The sequence below is a fragment of the Aplidium turbinatum genome, chromosome 5 (assembly GCF_918807975.1).
Source record: "Aplidium turbinatum chromosome 5, kaAplTurb1.1, whole genome shotgun sequence".
Lineage (NCBI taxonomy): Eukaryota > Metazoa > Chordata > Ascidiacea > Aplousobranchia > Polyclinidae > Aplidium > Aplidium turbinatum.
The window spans coordinates 11686652-11705256 of NC_137476.1; the positions used below are offsets into that span (position 1 = coordinate 11686652).

At 39.0% G+C, this 18605-nt stretch overlaps 1 protein-coding gene across 1 annotated transcript in view; it reads left to right on the forward strand.

The window, feature by feature from the left end:
* Nucleotides 1-11996, forward strand: part of LOC145769882 (matrilin-1-like) — a 30402-nt gene extending 18406 nt beyond the window's left edge. Inside the window, exons 22-29 of the mRNA XM_082581423.1 lie at nucleotides 84-317; nucleotides 1061-1277; nucleotides 1702-1864; nucleotides 8347-8419; nucleotides 8870-9043; nucleotides 9490-9525; nucleotides 10134-10225; nucleotides 10747-11996. Coding sequence (XP_082437549.1) covers nucleotides 84-317; nucleotides 1061-1277; nucleotides 1702-1864; nucleotides 8347-8419; nucleotides 8870-9043; nucleotides 9490-9525; nucleotides 10134-10225 — 989 coding nt within the window. The 3' untranslated portion in view covers nucleotides 10747-11996. The remainder of the gene's footprint in view (nucleotides 1-83; nucleotides 318-1060; nucleotides 1278-1701; nucleotides 1865-8346; nucleotides 8420-8869; nucleotides 9044-9489; nucleotides 9526-10133; nucleotides 10226-10746) is intronic.
* The last annotated feature ends 6609 nt before the right edge of the window (nucleotides 11997-18605 follow it).

Here is an 18605-nt window from a genome sequence, read left to right on the forward strand (position 1 = left end):
CAGGCAATTGGTCCGCTTGTTTGAAACTAAGGTATTTGAATAAAATAAAAATAATATACAATTTTTTTCTGGGGTACGTTCAGACGACGACTACGGAAACATCTTCCCTGTGTTGGGTAGAAATGATGGCGACGACATTTGTTCACAATTTCCGCCGTTTGGAAATTGTGAAGAGTCCGGTCAGAACAAATTAGTAGGAAAGTACTACTGGAACAAGGCCAGGAAAGCTTGTGTGCTCTTTTCCTATAAACAGTGTCCGGGTGGCAATGTCTTTGATACTCAATTTGAATGCGAGATGCGATGTGGAGGCTCTTTGAGTAAGTGAAGTGAGATGGAAGATTTGATGCTGTAGAAAGTCGTAGTCTTAACTGTTTGTAGAATGGTGTATGACGGCAGATATATGTTAAGACTAGGACTTTCTACTCAATGGTATGAGCATGGTGAATGGAACTTTGGTTTCCTTCAGGGAATGGAATTCGTGTGCGGTCTTGCTTGGTGAGAAAAAAAACGAACGTTTGGTGCTTGAAACATTACTAAAATGGAAAGGCTTGAAAGGTTAGGTGAAAAGGCTTGAAACATTACTAAAATTGCGGTGGTAACATGATATTCAACATGCCTCTGGAGTTTACTCAGCTTGGCATTTTTTTTATTTTCATTGTTTTAAGCATGCGCCATCATCTTTTCGCCAGTACCTTCAGCAACACTGTAGTCAATTATGAAAATACTATCATACATTTTCATTCATACTAACACAACAACATAACATGCGTCCTTGCCGGTGAGTAAAGTTGGCTTTGTATAATAATGTGCTTTCCGTACACGATTTCAAGTGAACTTGTGTCAATTATATCTAGCAATGAAGTAAACATTGCTTGATTTGTATATTTTAAACGTAATAGCTTACGATAGCTCTAAAAGCGAATTCAATCAAAAAATTAATATGAATTGGTATAATGCTTTCCTACGGACTATGAAAGTTATAAAACTGTGTATAAACACTTTAGTTATAAGTTTCAATGTAAAGAAGATATAATAAGGAATTACTTGTGATTTCCACCAGTTGTTCCCACTCCTCGTCCATCTCCAATACTTCCCGTAGCCCCTGGTTGCTATAGGACAATGACAGATCTTGCGTTTGTGATGGATGGAAGTGCATCGGTCGGTGAAGATGGGTTTGTCTTCCTTCAAAACTTCCTTACAAACGCCATCTCGGAGTTCCAGACTGTAGGAAGCGATGGAGTACAAATCGGAATGATCCAGTACAACGCTGAGCCCAAGTATGACTTGTTTTTTTAATCTTGCTTGAAGTTTAAAGCTGGCAAAGTAACAAAAAGCGTCAATCAGGTATTCCGTTTTCTGACTTCACTTTCCTTGTGATGTTGCCTTCTCAACTTAGACTGGCTTCATGCCAATCATCATCAATTGTCAACATTCCAATGACAATCGGCAATTATGATTCACTAGTTTGTCTCAAGTGCAACCAGTCTTTTAATATTTGCTTGTGTTGATATTTTGTCCAGTGATTTAAACGTGATTTTTAGCACTTTGTAATGATCTTAAATTGAACATTATTCTGATAATGTTAGGCTATACAGAGATTCAATGGAGTTTGATAATTAAAATACTACATAAACCTTTCCAACGCACGCCAATGCATTGCTCCACAAACGTCACTAATGATATTTGTTATTTTGCTTTTAGACTTGAATTGAACTTTGAAGAATGTACCAGCAAGGATGTTGCTCTTGACACGGTAGACAATCTTAAATACTTGAGTGGAAACACTAGAACGGGGCTTGCTTTGGAATTCCTGGGTCAACTTTACGACAACATCAACCAACCCAGTCGACCTAATGCTAAACGAGTGAGTTGGTAAAGTGTCAACTTTATTATTTTTCAAAAGTCAAGCAGGTAACTAAGAGGCTGCAGTGGGGAAAGCTCAAGAAATAGCCTAGTCTTCTTCGTGTAAACTTTCTTTGCCACTCTAGGGATCGAGGGGCTCTGCCTTTTATCTAGTCAAAACAAAGCGACTAGCTCACAACCCAAATTGAAAATAAACTGAAGATTTAACTCTTTCTCATGACGTTATTGGCACCAAGTTATGTTTGTATGTCTTCTGCTGGCTAAGTTTTTATTATTTAGTGTAGCCTACATTGAAGTTTTTTTCAATAAAAAAATATCAAGTTGGCCAGTGCGTACACTACTTACTATTACTCCTGCGAATCGTGAGGTTCTACTGTACTAGAGCCAGAGGCATAGCTAAAACGAAATCGAAAAGAGCAAGTCTTTCACTAGTGGTCACAGCGGTAAACCATAATCTCTTTGTGGGAAAATTGTAACATAAGATTCCCGAATCCGTTCGTCTGAATATAATGACCGAACAAGAAACACTCCTTTGAAACGTCTATTCAAACTTGTATTTCTGTAAAATTAGCCCGCGGCTATCGAAATCGAGATGCAACGCCGTACACCTCTAAAAAACTGTCACTACAGAACAAACTACTTAGTTAAAAGACGGAAAATTTGTCCAGCTAGCAAGCACCAAGCAAACAGTTAAACTTGCGACTGACTTCCAACAAACAATTTATGAATGACTAGAATAATTTGCGGTATCTCAAATGCACGTACACAGTAACTGTGACGCAATAATGCAAGACATTGTCACACAATTCAAACCCATGTTCAAAGCGGCTGATGCAATATTTCATCAGGTCTTACGACCGATGGTGCAATATTTGGACATTTTCTAGCAATTTCCATGACGTAAGATGCCAGCTAGATTAAGTAGACCATAACGGTTTTTATATGACGTTTGATTTGGTGAAAATTGTCGGGAACATAGCGGCCCCTAGTTATGACAGTCTGACATGGCATAACTAATAAAGAATTGACGACAATTGTGAGCCAATGAATAAAAACACACGATACACAAATTGTTTGAATCACTCACGTTTAAGTTAATACGTAAATACAAAGGGCATGCAAAGAATGAACAACAATACGGAATAATACACGACGATACATGAAATTGGTACCATAGGTACACGCTAAAATGACGCTATATACAATGGTTGCGATAATAACGGACTGTTCTGGGCTCAGACAAGTGTCGGCCACCGCAGACAAACCAGGCTCAAACCCTAACACTTAGGTGTTCTTTACGGGGGCGAGGCACGAAATATCCCTCAACACGTAGTCTACTTTCACTTTCCCCGTACTCTCAACATAGTTGCAGACGGCAACTTTGGCTCTACGAACCACAGGCTTCCCTTTCCTAATTTGTGGAACTACCTCATGCACCCTCCCAAGTTGATACTTCCCACGTTTACCAATGTCTCGGAGAGAACCTACCACTACAAGTTGACCAGGCTCCAAATTCTCGGCCATTTTTAGCCATTTTTTCCGGCCCTGAAGACCTGGCAAGTAAAAATCGATCCATTTACTCCAAAACTGCTGAGAAAGTGACAAATTGAACCGATAATCCCTTCTTAGTTGGTCACGATCATGTGGTTGCCCAACAGCACAGTATGGGTCTAAGTATGGGGTCAAAAGTGAGGCAGGGGTGATGACAGTAAAATCCCTAGGGTCGTCACTCAAAGGTACCAAAGGGCGTTCGTTCACGATCCGAACGGCACTACTGGTGTACGTAAGCAGTTCAATAAAACTGGGCTTACGTATTGAAGAGTCCAAAATGTGAAAAAAGTACTTGGTTATATCAGCCACGAAACCAAATCTACTCAGCCGAAATCTGGCCAAGAGATCTGCCAGAGGGTTTAAAAAATCAGGACCCGAAAACATTACATCATTAACACAAGTTCCTCGAAATTCAGACTTGCCATCGTAAACAATACGCTTTTTTAATTGTGACGTCACAAAGTATGGTGAATACCACTGAAATCCTTTTACATTTTCTGCTTCACCAGCACGCTCAATATAGCCAGTAGATTTAAGATCTTTCATGGTGTCAGTAAGGAAATCACAAAGTTCAGGTTGTTTTAAAGCCTTCTTCCTTAAAGCAGCAGCTCTATCTGACGCCAACACAAAATTGTTAGGTAGATCAATATCTTCCTTCAACGGAACAGGTACCTCAAATCGACCATCTTTCAACTCAATATTCGGTTCAACAAGTTCTCTAGCCAAATTATCATTGCGAGACAATTCACAGGTTTCATTTTGCAAAGTCAAATCCTGAATGACTTTATTCAGGTCTGCTATTTCGAAATCACGAGACTCAATTTTACGCTGAAAGCCAGAGATGACATCCGACTCTGAAGACGTCTGCACTCTGCACACTTTAGCAACGCTTTCAACTAAGGGTGACTTACCACCACAAGCCAACCAACCGAGAGGAGTGAGTAAAGCATGCGGTTCACTACGATTTTCACCAACACGTTCTTCTTTTGTCCACATCAAATAAGCGTTGTCATTGCCAATCAGTACATCTACAATACTACAATCATTCAAATGAAACATATTCACGTCATGAAAATGACGGAAACCACTTAAATCTTGTTTATGCGGTAAAGTTTTGACATCGTCAGCCCAAGCTGGGTTAACCACCGAAGTTATATCACAAAACAGTTCATCTGTCTCTAACGACTGGATGTTGAGTTTAACAAGGTTAGCACAAGTAGGTTTCTGACCAGCCAGGGTATCCATTTTAAACGACGCTTAATCGTACGGTTTAAGACCAAGTTCGCACACCAAATCACTCGAAACAAACGTCAACTGCGAACCAGGATCATGCTGACAATACACCAACTTCGATTTGCCAGTCATTGGATTCAAAACACGAGCAGCAGTAACGCGGTTAAAAGCTGCTTTAACATTTCCAATCTTAACATTACGCACAGGAACTCTGGCACCAGCATCCTCTTTGCCAACCGAATCCAGAGAATCACGTGACGTCACATAAAAATCATGCAGAAGAAAATAGTGCTTCCTATCGTTGTTAGGGCCACATTGACGACAGTTGTTTGCATGAACGCAATCCCTAACCATATGCTGGCGCAAACAATTCAAGCATTTGCCAGCTTTCACAATGACATCTCTCCGATCTTTAGGTGTCAAGCGCAAAAATTCTTTACAATTAGACAAAAAAATGATATTCAACTTGACCACGTGACGAACAATAAATACATGCCGGCAGGTCTTTACGTCTAGCCTCACCACCGCGCGGTGCGCCAACAGCAGTCGAGTACTGCGAACTACCTGAAATCACATTATCATGGGGTTTTACCGACGTCTGCCTAACCGGACATGAAGGCAATTTTCCTTTGCCAAACTTTTTAAAATGCTGCGACTCACCAGAATCGCCCATTAGCATAATGCTAAAATCAGTCGACTTGCGCGTTTCCTCCCGTACTACAAATTCAAACAAACTCTGAAAAGTAGGCTCATCAGTACCACCATACTGATCACCTAAAAAGTCAAGATAACGCTGCTTAGCGTCAAACGGGAGTCGCTTAGCCAAATCCAAAACAAAACGTCCTTCCAATTTGTCGCGCTGACCATAAGCTTGCGCGTAAAGTAAACACTGCGACAATTCATCTTTAAACTCTTTCAAATCACTGGAAGAGATTGAATTCAATTTGCTACCATAGCGATACTTTCTAATTTCCGGTTCGGCGAAAAGACCTCCACGAACCCCAAAACGCTGGGACAAGCGAGCTAACGACATTTCTATTCTGTCTTCCTCTGACAAGCCAGGGGTGTCAGAAACCACATTAGCAATCGTTTGAGCAGCTGTCCTAACACAAGCTGCTTGTAACAAAGTCAAACGAGTTCCTTTAAAGGGCGAAGCTGTCATTAAGGCCGTAACACGATTTTTAAAGAAGATAAATGGCATATTATTACCATCGTAACCAATCAAGGCCGCCTTATCGAAAAACGTCCTACTATTTTGGTATTCAAAAAAGCAATCCTGTTGTTGAGAACTCGATTTAGCGGGAGAAGACAAGCTATATCCCTTAAGGGGCTGAGGGGGCTCAGTCACATGCACAGCCCGATCACGATCCTCACACACGTTAAAATCAGGAGACGCGATACGCCTCTCACAACCACCCAAATTACGTGTAGCTGGGCGATCAAAAACTAGCGGCGCAGAAAACTGTGAAGGGGGCAAAGCATTACTGCTAATGGCGGCCCCGTGACCTGTACGCTCTGGGGGAGGAGTTTGGTTGTAATTTGCAGACCTTGGCTCTACAGCCTTCGGAAGACCCTTAGCCGCGGCCCCGAGACCTCCTGAAACAGCTGGAAAACATGTGGATTGATCAGGTCCACTTACGGATTGAACAGGCGTCTGGAAAAGGTTAGGTAAATTAAACTGCGATTGATGTTCACTTCTGGAATGCCTAGAAGAGCCCTTCCTAGAGCTACGCCGGGAGCCCAACTCAGAACGATATTCAGCTAAAACTACCTCTTTACGTTGTTCGGCCCTCAATTGAGCGTCTTTGAGTGCGAACTCAGCAGCTCTCGCTTCGGCCTCAGCTTGGATCTGGAGCTCTTCTCGTCTTAGCTGTAGGTTAATTTGTGCAATTATTCGAGACGAAGTCCTAGATATCCTAGTGCTTACATTTGAGGCGCTATCCTCAGGATGTATGTCAGCATCCAACATATCTGAGAACTCATTTACTTTTTGTTCGAAGTTATTTTTTAACGAGTTAAATTCGGGATCTACCCTATCACGAAGTTCTGCCAAGATTGCAGAGTTAAAAATTTTAGTCAAAAGAGCATGGAAATGCCTTAATTCCTCTTCCAAAGTAGAGAACTTAGATCTAAAAATTAACAGTTCCTGCTTATCACTCAAAGAACCTAGGGCTACAGAAAGTTCCCCAATTTGAGTCAAAATATCCCGTCTAAGATGCCGGGCCTCTCGAACTGACTTAGCCTCATCGTTACTGGGTCCCTCCCCAGAATGGCCTGCCCGACCGCAAAGAACATCATCAGGCTTAAACTCAGTCGAGTCGACGGCGGTCGAGTCCCTGTCGCCACCGAGTGTAGACATATTAAATGCTGGGGCTCAATTTAACAATTAAAAAAATTAAGTTACACAAACACACAAAATTAAGTCATAAAAAACTTAACTTCAGAGACCGTAAAAATACAAAAAAGAATTTAAATGCACGATACCGTAGCTGTACGAGTATATGAAGTCCAAAAGTCCACAAAACTTGCTTGGATTCTTCGACTTGAATCTTCAAGCACAGATCGATTGTCTTTAATCTTCTTTCTTGCCAATGAATGTCAAAGTTATTTTTCTTCAGTACCAAACTGAGAAGAAATGTCTTTACTTTTCTTTGCTTCTGTAAGAGTGTAGACTACCAACCAACAAGATCTTCTTTTATTATTTCTTTGCTTCTGTAGCCTACCAACCGACAAGAACTCGTCTTTTATTTATTTTGCTTTAATTTCTTCTTGACCTACCAACCAACAAGAACTCGTCTTTTATTTTTTATATCTTGCCTGTGCTTCCGTACAAACACTAGCCAGAGAACCGTCTTTTATTTTTTTATGTCTTGCCTGTGCTTCCGTACAAACACTAGCCAGAGAATCGTCTTTTATTTTTTTATACCTTCAAGTGCTTCTTGGCCTACCAAGCTAACAAAAACGTCTTTTATTTTTTATGGTCACAGCGGTAAACCATAATCTCTTTGTGGGAAAATTGTAACATAAGATTCCCGAATCCGTTCGTCTGAATGTAATGACCGAACAAGAAACACTCCTTTGAAACGTCTATTCAAACTTGTATTTCTGTAAAATTAGCCCGCGGCTATCGAAATCGAGATGCAACGCCGTACACCTCTAAAAAACTGTCACTACAGAACAAACTACTTAGTTAAAAGACGGAAAATTTGTCCAGCTAGCAAGCACCAAGCAAACAGTTAAACTTGCGACTGACTTCCAACAAACAATTTATGAATGACTAGAATAATTTGCGGTATCTCAAATGCACGTACACAGTAACTGTGACGCAATAATGCAAGACATTGTCACACAATTCAAACCCATGTTCAAAGCGGCTGATGCAATATTTCATCAGGTCTCACGACCGATGGTGCAATATTTGGACATTTTCTAGCAATTTCCATGACGTAAGATGCCAGCTAGATTAAGTAGACCATAACGGTTTTTATATGACGTTTGATTTGGTGAAAATTGTCGGGAACAACTAGCAAGCTAAATTTAGAAACTAAACCCATCGACATGTTTACTTCGCATCAAAAACGTGTTTACTTTTAAAAACGGAGCCAATCGCAGCCCCATAGTCATGCGTGATCTTCCTAGCAGAAACATTCAGTTACGTTTCTAACTTATTCACCTCTTCATCTGCTCCTTTATATTCAGGTGGCGGTGGTTATTACAGACGGAAGGTCTCAGGATGACGTCAAGAATTATGCATTAGATCTCAGAAACAAAGGTAAAGGAAATATCTTAAAAAGTGTTCATGTTTTAAAATGACTTTAAAAACAAATACAAAGTAAATCAGTAGTGAGGAAACTGTGAAAAGGCCACACATTCACAATTTTCGAACACAAAGAACAAATAACAATAATTCTCATTCAGGATACCTATTATCTCTGCCACAGAAAATACAATTCTGCACAAGGTTCCTCATCACGTTCAGTGCCTAGGAAGTTTGGTGAAGCTGATAGGACACAATTTCTTCTAGGCTATATTGTAGAGTTTATTTTGCATGTTTAGACCTATAAGTAGGCTATTTATGTATTTAAGTCGTCTTTATTTTAAATATTGAAAAATGGAATTATACGATACTTTTTCAGTGCAACAAAACCTAGACACCATACTACGTAATCAAACGGCTGCTTTGACGACCATAATGCTTTGACAATCATAACTTGTATCATAGGAGTCGTTATATTTGCAATTGGAGTTGGGGAGGCAGAGTACGTTGAGTTGGTAGAAATTGCGTCAACACCAACCGCAAATTACGTGTACAACGTAGCTGAATACGCAGCTATATCAAGCATAAAAGACAGCTTGGTTGAAAGGATTTGTAGAGATATCGAAGGCATATACAAAGGTGAGTTAAAATGACATTAAAGCTCTTTTTATTGAAGTAGGCTAATAGGGTTCATATACCATCTCTATTGGTTCACACATGGCCCCCTCTAGTGTCTGCAGTGGGCCATGGTTCACATAAGGGATTTTCAAAGTCAACCAAACATTTGTCACTGGAACATCATGGTTCAGATCTCGTTTCATTCATTAGGCCTATTTAAAACCGTTAAAAGAACAGCAGTGTTTAGTTAGTCATGCACATAACTGCAGGCCGCTTGGAGTTTGTAAAACAAAAATAAATAAGAATAAACAAACATAACCTGTCGCTAAGTTGTAGGCTACCCTAATTTTGCAAGAATTTTAAGTAGCCTACGTTAGATAGCATAGTGCTCAGCCTTACACAAGTCTAGAATTCTTCTTTTGTGCATAAATTAAAACCTTAAAATTGACATGAAATTTTATTTGCAGCCCCAGGAACAGATATAGAAGAAGGATTATTTCCAGGTAAGTGAACTCAAGCCAGGTAAAAAAATCATCTGCCTGCTTGCTTGTTCATGCATAGCCCATTAACTGCACCTTGTGCTTACTGCTTTTCTATGAAGTCAATTTTTATTTTTGCTAACTAACTGACAAATATTTAAACATTTTTGAACAAATGAAACTGCTATAACCTAACTAATAAAGGTGCAACTGTGTAAAAGCCTAACTTTGTTCATTTTCTGTCTTTTTGAATTTCTTATTCCATTTCATAAGAAAGCCAAGCACCACGAGAGAGTCATGGTATTTCTCAAAATCAGATTTTTATTTTATCATTGATCGTTTTTGAGACCGAAGTGTAGTTGATAAGAGCATAAAAACCTGCTCAAAGAAATCGCTCTATGACTTCTAGGTTTAACTTTTTGGCATTCAAATTAGCCTAATAACTAGTCCATTCATAATTTCTATTCCATTTAATGAAACTGCATTTTACTGATCTCGCCATGTAGGCCTACCTCCGATAAAAATATCTTTTTAACAACCTGGAAATCACGTTCTTTAGAGAACGGCTTACATAAGTAATATCTCATTGCTTTTTATATACAAGAAATATTGATGAAAGATCTTTTGTTTAGTTGGAGGAGAAGAAGATGTAACGGAAGAAGGCGCAGAGCCTGACGTGTATGACGGAGGATCTGGATCAACCTTTGATAAAGAACTCCCTTAGGTCATTCCTCTCCTTTGAACATTATTTTTTTAAAGACCTTGAGATGACAATGTTAAGTAATATCCATGCATGACCTGCAGACGGATCCAATTAATTATTCACTTTTAAGATAGGCTGAGGATGACCGAATGTATTTGAACCGCAATAAAAAATCATTAGGTCTAATGAGTAAAATATCTAGCAGAAAAAATGATTCTATTCACTTCTATTATTTCTAAATGTTCTATAGAAAATTGGATTCTGTTTGAATAAGAGTGCTGATGAAGCAATTTTACAAATAATTTTGTTTAGTTGCCAAACCTAATTCTTATTCCATTTCACTCTCCATTGAAACCTTTTTCAAACGGTAATTTATCGAAATGACAATCTATTCTTGTCTTCAAATTTAAAATGATTAAGGACATTCTTACTGCCTTGACAGCCACAAACGTAGAGCGAGCTATTTTATGATTGAATTCATATAAGTGAACTGTTTTTCTTATTTTTGTTTCTATCACTGAACGTACCAAGCATGCTTGCAGGATGGGAATAGAAGACTGGATCCTTCAACGTTATCAGCATATCGTAGTGTAGCCTAGTTATATAAACTAACTAATAAACTTTGCAAGGTAGTTCATAGCTATAGCGAACTACATTTTAAACTGTATGAGATCGCCATAGCTATAACTTATCTTTTTAGTTAGTTTATATTCTTTAAAAACTTGTTGTGCAACGCAGTCCTTCCTGCTTGTACGTTGTTTATCTAATGCAGAGGTGACGAACCTGCAGCCCGCGGGCCGCATGCGGCCCGTCAAAGAATTTCGTGTGGCCCGCAAAACAATTTGACAATCGCTCATGCATAAAAGACAAAAGACATCTCAAAACTTTTAATATTTTAATTCTACATTAGATAGCTTCAGCTGCATGATTCGCATGGGCTTTTATTTGTAGTTTGAAAAACAAAATTTCATTAACTAATTTGTTGTTTCGGAGCATAATGGTCGAAACATTTAGTCAACTTGAGCAAAAAGGATAGAGCCAAAAAAAGAAGAAATCATACTCATATTAAAGCAAACGCTTCGAAAATTAAACTGTCTTCATTATCAGTGCAATTACTGTTGCTCTATCCTTTTTGTTCAAGTTGATTTGTTTTTAGTTTTTATTGTTGTATGTTTCGATTCTGCGTAAGATAATTTCACCTGTGTGGGTTTTATTACTTTCATCTGCCGTTTGTTACTTTTCATGAATAATATCTTGAGCCGCTTCTAAAAGATTTTATAGTAGGTTACGATTAAAAAGTTGTGTGGCCCGATATCTCATGTGTAATTGACAAAGTGGCCCGCGACCGCAAAAAGGTTCGTCACCCCTGATCTAACGTGAATGTGACAGACTTTCAGCATTGTATTATTTGTTGCTGCAATTGCGATAATTTCGAAACTGTTTGCTGTTATTTTTAATTACGGGTTAATTACTATGCTTTAGTAGGCTGCACAAAATAATTTTTGGATAAGATTTATTTTTTTGTGGGCTACAATCTTCAAAATATCTGTAGTTACAATCCTTTCAAAAGTTATAAAGTTTTTGGCTTTTCAGTTCTTGAATACAATTTTTCTCACATGTAGACCAAGATATAGCCTACGTACGGACTAACAAATGTTGCACTATGTTGATGGGTCTATTCTGTGTTGCAATTTAGACCTATGCGGTTCTGAATTTTTCATTTTATTCATAATCTTATCTCTGCTGTCATTAACAATGAAATAGTTTGAAAATTAAATTTTGTTGATTTTTACTGACGCATGCAGTTTCGCTGATTGAGAGCCGATCGGTGGAGATACAGAGCAGTGCCGGTCTTAGGGTATTTCGGGCCCTGTGCGGAATATGCTTGGCGGGCCCCAATGACAATGGTCCAATTCAGTAGTGTAGCTTGGTATTTTGAAAGGAGAGGGGGTGGTTTGACGGTCGGTGGGCGAAGTCTGACGACGTGATCTCCGAAGACGACACCCAGCAGCGGGGGGTCTGGGGGGCCTCCCCTAGAAAATTTTGAAAAATTATTTTGAATTTGGGCCATTCTGAGAGCATGTTCAACAAAAATTTGGGTATAAATATTACTGTAAAATGGTGCTGTCCGGTGGCATAGCAAAAGGATAAGATCATGCTTTCTTTGGCATTTTTCGGAAATAAAGCTATGTCTCTATGTTGAGTATGGATGCAACCTATTTCGTCCCCTGAAAAATTCGTAGGCTACCCCGATTTCGTACCCTAAAGTCGTGTAATAAAAAAAAAATTTGACCTATTTCGTCCCCTGAAAAGATCGAGAAATTTTGAAATGTTTGAGGCAACTCCGATCAGCGACTTCGGCTCTGGTGTTTTTTTTTCTCGATCTTTTCAGGGTACGAAATAGGTTGCACCCGTTGAGTTTCTATGTTCTTTTGTTGCTAATTCCTTATTTGTTGAACTCACTTGTTGAATTTTTTCCATTGGAAATGACAAAATTACTGCAGTTTCTGAGTAAATTGCGGGCCCCCTAATTTGCGGGCCCTGTGCGATCGCACGGTTTGCACACCCTAAAGACCGGCACTGTACAGAGGATACATACAGCTTTTTTACGACCAAACTCAGCAGGGTGAATGCCTACAGGAATAGGAAAATTTTCCAATGGTAAAGGACGCATGAATGTAATTGAATAGAACGCAGGGCACCTTTGATATCAGTATCGACGTTGTGAGCTTCCTAATGCGAGCGGCTGTGACTTCTGTTTAATAATTTGGTGTTTAGTGTGAAAATCTATTCTTAATCCTACTTCGGTAAAAAAAAAAAAAAGAAAGTTGGTGATGGTGTGAAGTCTGCCAGAACGGAAAAGAGAGACTTATTGGACAAGCTCCCTGAACGTAGCAAGTGTCCTTCGACAGCCTTGAGGAACGATCCAATAGGCTACGGTACGCTACAACAAATGTTTAATTTAATGATGATGTAATCCCAAAGTCACAATGTTAATAAACTAAAATTTAATATAATAAAAGTTAAATAAAGGTTATATACGTGAGGGTACTGCATATTGTTTGTGTTTTAAAACTAATCAAAGATAAGGTTTCCTTTTTTCTCCAGACAGACGTTAGAGACGTTTCTATGGCTAAGAAATACATTTGAATCATACGCCAACATCAGTGGTGCTGAATATTTCAAACGCCTAGAAAATCATTGACATAAATCAGAAGCAATAGTGGCCTACTTTTTAAAACGATGATGGCATGTAATTGCTACAATCCTCTGCTTTACCATTTTCAAATATTGGTATTACTTTGGAAATTTTCAATACTTTGATAAATAGACCATTGCTTGGCAAACTTTTCTCAACCTTGGTTGGTATTTTATCCATACCACAACTGAGCTTAGATTTAAAGTTGTTAAGTATCAACTAAACTTTTTGGGTTTCAGATTTAAGAAAATTTGGTATTTGGGTTTAATGGTTTTGCGCAAAACAAAAAAAAAAGGTTTAAGAATTTTGCTTATCTTGGTGGTAGCTTATATTGATAACCAGTCCGCCTCGATAGCTCAGTTGGTTAGCGCCTAACTTCGTGAACGAAAAAGCTTCAATATCAACCGGCGCTGGTTCGACTCTCGGGGTGTGCGCTTGAGCAACGCACTAAGGACTGCTTTCCATTCAGCGGTACCAAATTAACGGAATAATTCCCTGGAAACAACACTTCAGCAATCGGAAACTTCACTCTTTCAATCTCGGTAACCGGCCCTGTGTCAAGAGCTCCTATAAGCAGTGTTGTACGTTGACGCCGTCAATTTGACGGCGTCATTTGATGGCGTCAACTTTTTGTTGACGCTGAGGCTAGCGGCGTCAATTTATTTTTCAGTTGACGGAAGTGATAGCGCGTCAACTATTTTGCCGATTTTTAGCGTCAAGCGCTAAGCGTCATTTTTTGTTTTCATGGAAAATCTCGTTTCACAATAAGAGTTTCACAATGTATTCTGGCCAGCGCGACTCATCCGAATTACCGGCTTTTGCGTTGGTTGGAATGGCTCCCTGGAATACATGCGGAAGAAGTTCGCCAAATGGTGATCACCCATGTATTGAGAACGAGGGATCAGAGACAGAAAGCGAAAAATCCATGAATGGCATCGCGGACGTTGAATATACTTTATTTCAAGAGCTCTATGCCCCTGAAAAGAGCGATGTTGGTGCAGTGGACCTCGTTAAAAGATTTATACATGCTAAACTATTATAGCACGCTTGGAACAGTGATACCTTTCCGACTAAACGTTTTCAACTTGTTTTTGAAATACAACACACCAATAGCCTACCAACCAGCACTGCTGTGGAACGCATGTTTTCACTTGGAAAGGACAATAGGCCTATGCGCAGGGGCGCCGGAAGCAGGGGGAGCGGATGCACCCCTGCCCTCAAATTTCTGTGGATGGGGAGGGAAGAGGGGGCAATGGTGCCCTTTTAAGGTCATGTAAGCTACTGCATGCTGTGCAATATAACAATTTATGCTATTCGCTTTTAGCCTAATTATAATGTTCTATTTTTGCCTCAAAATAATATTCACGACACAAAATTCTCCATCACAGTAAGTTATATTACATCATTATAAAATAGCATGATGCCCTTCCGTGCCATTGTTCTTTGTACCTATAGCGGACACTTGTATCATTACTCGATAATGAGCTGATAGATGAGCATTATCGCTATATCTTATCTTAAAACTTACAAAAAAATTGGCCTTTCAGCAACAAAAGTGCCCTTTTTTCATACTCCTGCCCATCCAGTCAAAAATCGCTCCGCGTCCCAAACGCAGCAGATTGTCAGACAAACGTTTTGAAATGCTTGTTTTTCTGCAAGGAAATAACTAATAGGCTGAGCAGCTAATTACAATACAGTCTCAAAACATAATACCTGCTCTTTATTTATAGCTATTGATAGCCTGAACTTGGTTGAAATATTTCCGTTTTATGAGACGCTGGCAAAAAATAGCGCTAGAAATTAGCGCTGACGCTGACGCCGTCAATTTCTTTAAGAGCTTACGCAGTCCTTTACGCCGTAAAGTTTTTAGGCAATTCGCGCTGACGCTGACGCCGTCAAATTATTTCAATGACGCGTACAACACTGCCTATAAGTATGCGAAACTACCAGGAATAACCTACCAAGGCTTTGTCAGTCTGAGGATAAAGATTCAAACCAAGCAACTAGATTAGAAGATACTGCTGAAAAATACTTTTTGAAATGATCAGTTTTGTCTTTATTTTCTGTTAGTAATTTTCCTTCAACAAAGAGTGAAGGTGGTTTACCAGATTTCTTTTTTCCTAATAAGTGATTCAGGGTAGGGACGGTAGATACCGGGACGCGCAACTCCGTTGTTCCGCCAACATTAGAAAGGTCAATTGCCAATTTGACATTTTTTCACGCTTTGTTGCTCGCTTGTTTTCAACTAAAAACCTTAAATTACTTTAAAACCAACTTCATTCTTCTTACATAACTTATAAAATGTACATTATTTTGTAAATCAGAAAAAATCGTAACCCTTCTAGTGTTGCGGATAAGCCAAAAGCGGATGTAGTTGCGCATCCCCATATTCTACTGCCCCTAATTCAGGGTATTCCATCTGGCATTTAAATTGGTTTTGTGCTATGGTATAGGCAAAGTATTGATATCCTATTTGCAAGAAAACAACCAAGCACATTATGGAATTCCAATTCTAAAGATTGTAAAAAAAAGATACCGCGAGAAAAACGCAGAAATGGCCTATAGAGAGCCTGGAGGCATACACAAACTCCAGAACCAACAATGAGTGATGTCAAGGAACATAATAACGGTAGGCTATGCGTAAAGCCAGTAGCGCACGCAGAAACAAAAATTTAAGGGGGGCTAATTCAGAAATGTCGGCCGAGTGATTTGCGACAATAGTGACAGTGTTAATAGGCGTTAGGTCCAGGGATTCATAGTATAGGAATGACCAACTCGGCTGGATATCTGACAAGCGGAGTGTAAAAGTGCTGCCAAATATTTTTAACTTTTTAGAAAAACTAATTTTTTGGCATTTTTAAAGAGTACTGCTTGCCCAAAGCTTGTCTGTTTATTTACGGAAAAGTTTTGGGCAACTACTACTTTAAAAATGCCAAAGTGAAAATTTTTCTAAAAATTTACAAAATATCTGGCAACATTTTTACACTCCGCTTGTCAAATATCCAGCCGAGTTGGCGATCCCTAATACTATGAATCCCTGGGTAGGCCAAGGCAATATCCATCCCTTTGATTATGTAAAGGCACTTACGGCCCACAACCCACCGGTTGCCGATACATCAGGATTTGTTCTCTCAATCAGATTACAAGTTAGCCTAGTGAACTCCATGCTACTAGCAATTTCAGCATCCTCATTCCTGCGTCTACTCTCGCAATCTTCTATAGATCTCGACTTTTTCCTCATGATAAAATTAGCCTTCTGTTTGCCAACACAAATAAGTGCGAAAACAACACCTAGCACGAAAACAGTTTAAACAAAACACTAATTTTGTAAACAGTAAATTTGATGTGGACGTTTTTCCTACTTAGCCTACAAAAAATTCAAAATTGGTTTGCATTTTGAACTAAAGTCCCAGACGCCTTCGTCTCTTTGCTCAAATTTGGTATAGCCTACAGTTTTACATGTCCGTGTGATTTGGCATTGACGTACGGTACATCGGTATGTCCATCAGACATTTGACCACGAGCACGAGAGCATCTGAACTTTAAAGGTGCCATCATCAAAGACCATATCATGGAGTGTTCTTTCTACAGATCGAAAATTCTCTGCTGACTCATTTAAAATTTTACGCAAAGGCAAATCCCAATTGGACACCAAAATTCAGGAAGCAGTGTTAATCAAACGCTACAACCCAAATTTAAACAAACAATTAACTTATTTGCTGGAGATGAGTCTATAAACTCTATATTCTCCTCAACATTTAGCCTACTTGATGTAGCCTAGACACGTTCCCTGATGTGGTGCAAATTTTTTGTAGTTATTCATGTAGTTGCCATTTCCTAATGTAATTTTACCTTCAAGAAGTTTAAATTTATTGTATTTTTATAAATATTTTTAGGTTCCTGATGAGGGCTTAAGTTAAGCCGAAAACGTTCGACTGTTAAAACTATTTGTAAATATGTAAAAATATACTGTTATAATGTTCAGCCCTGTTGTATTGTTGTGTCTTATGTATATCTAACTTGTAAGCAAAAGGTATTAATAAGAAACATACAAAAACTTCATTTTTGGTGGCAGGTTTGGGGGGGCTTGAGCCCCTTAGCCCCATGCTGGGTGCGCCACAGCGTAAAGCTAGCAAGTGCCACGCTGTTAACGAAATTGAAATTAACCATAAAAATTGAACTATAAAATTAAAGACATAACTGATCATGAAAAAAGCAATGGCGCATTGTTTTCAACTTTCTCCCACTACAAGGAAAGAACTACAAGGAAAGAACTCAGCGATAAAAATGAATCACGAGATAAAATTATCAAGAAAATGAAGTATCTTCTGACAGGTGTCAAACCCACAACAATGATTGATATGAACGAGTCTTGTAATACAGACGAATTTATTTTCACACGAAGCGGTTCAATTATAATCAAATAGAATCAAGATAATCGCGATAAAATTACTATTTTAAGAGTTCGATTGGAAACGCTGTTCCTTGGCCGTAAGCAATGGTGACGACGCTTCATATTTGACTTGAGCCTTTCGCCTTTCGGTTAGGTTTGCTTGTTTTCTGCAACATTAGTTCAGCCAATTCGTTCGAAAATTTAAGTTTTCACGCGAGATGAGTAGTTTTTAAGCAGTTAATTTTTTATGCTAATTCCTGGTAGAACTGCGTTCGTCTAGTTTAAAAGACTAAGTAGATTAGGCTATAGCATGCAGTGTCAGTGGCGTAGCCAAGGGAGGGGGTTACAACCCCCCCTTTGGCACGCGTGTGACGTCACGATATTGAGAATGATGCTTTCAGTCTAAAAAAAAATTGCCTAATTTTAAACAAAATTGCATTAAAAGAGCGAGTTTTGCCAATACCAAACATTCAAACATCTCAGCCAGGAATTAGCAACAAGAAAACACAGAGATTTAGCTTTATTTCCGAAAAATGCCGAAGAAAACATGATCTTATCCTTTTGCTATGCTACCGGACAGCACCATTTTACAGGAATATTCGTACCCACATTTTTGTTGGAAATGTTCTCAGAATGCACCAAATTCAAAGTAATTTTTCAAAATTTTCTGGGGGAGACCCCCCAGACTCCCCGCCGTTGGGTGGTCAAAACCCCCCCTTTCAAAATTCCTGGCTACACTACTGTGCAGTGTGCATAGCTCATTATCAGAATGGTTTTTTAAAAAAGTTAAAGGCACCGTATTGTTTAGC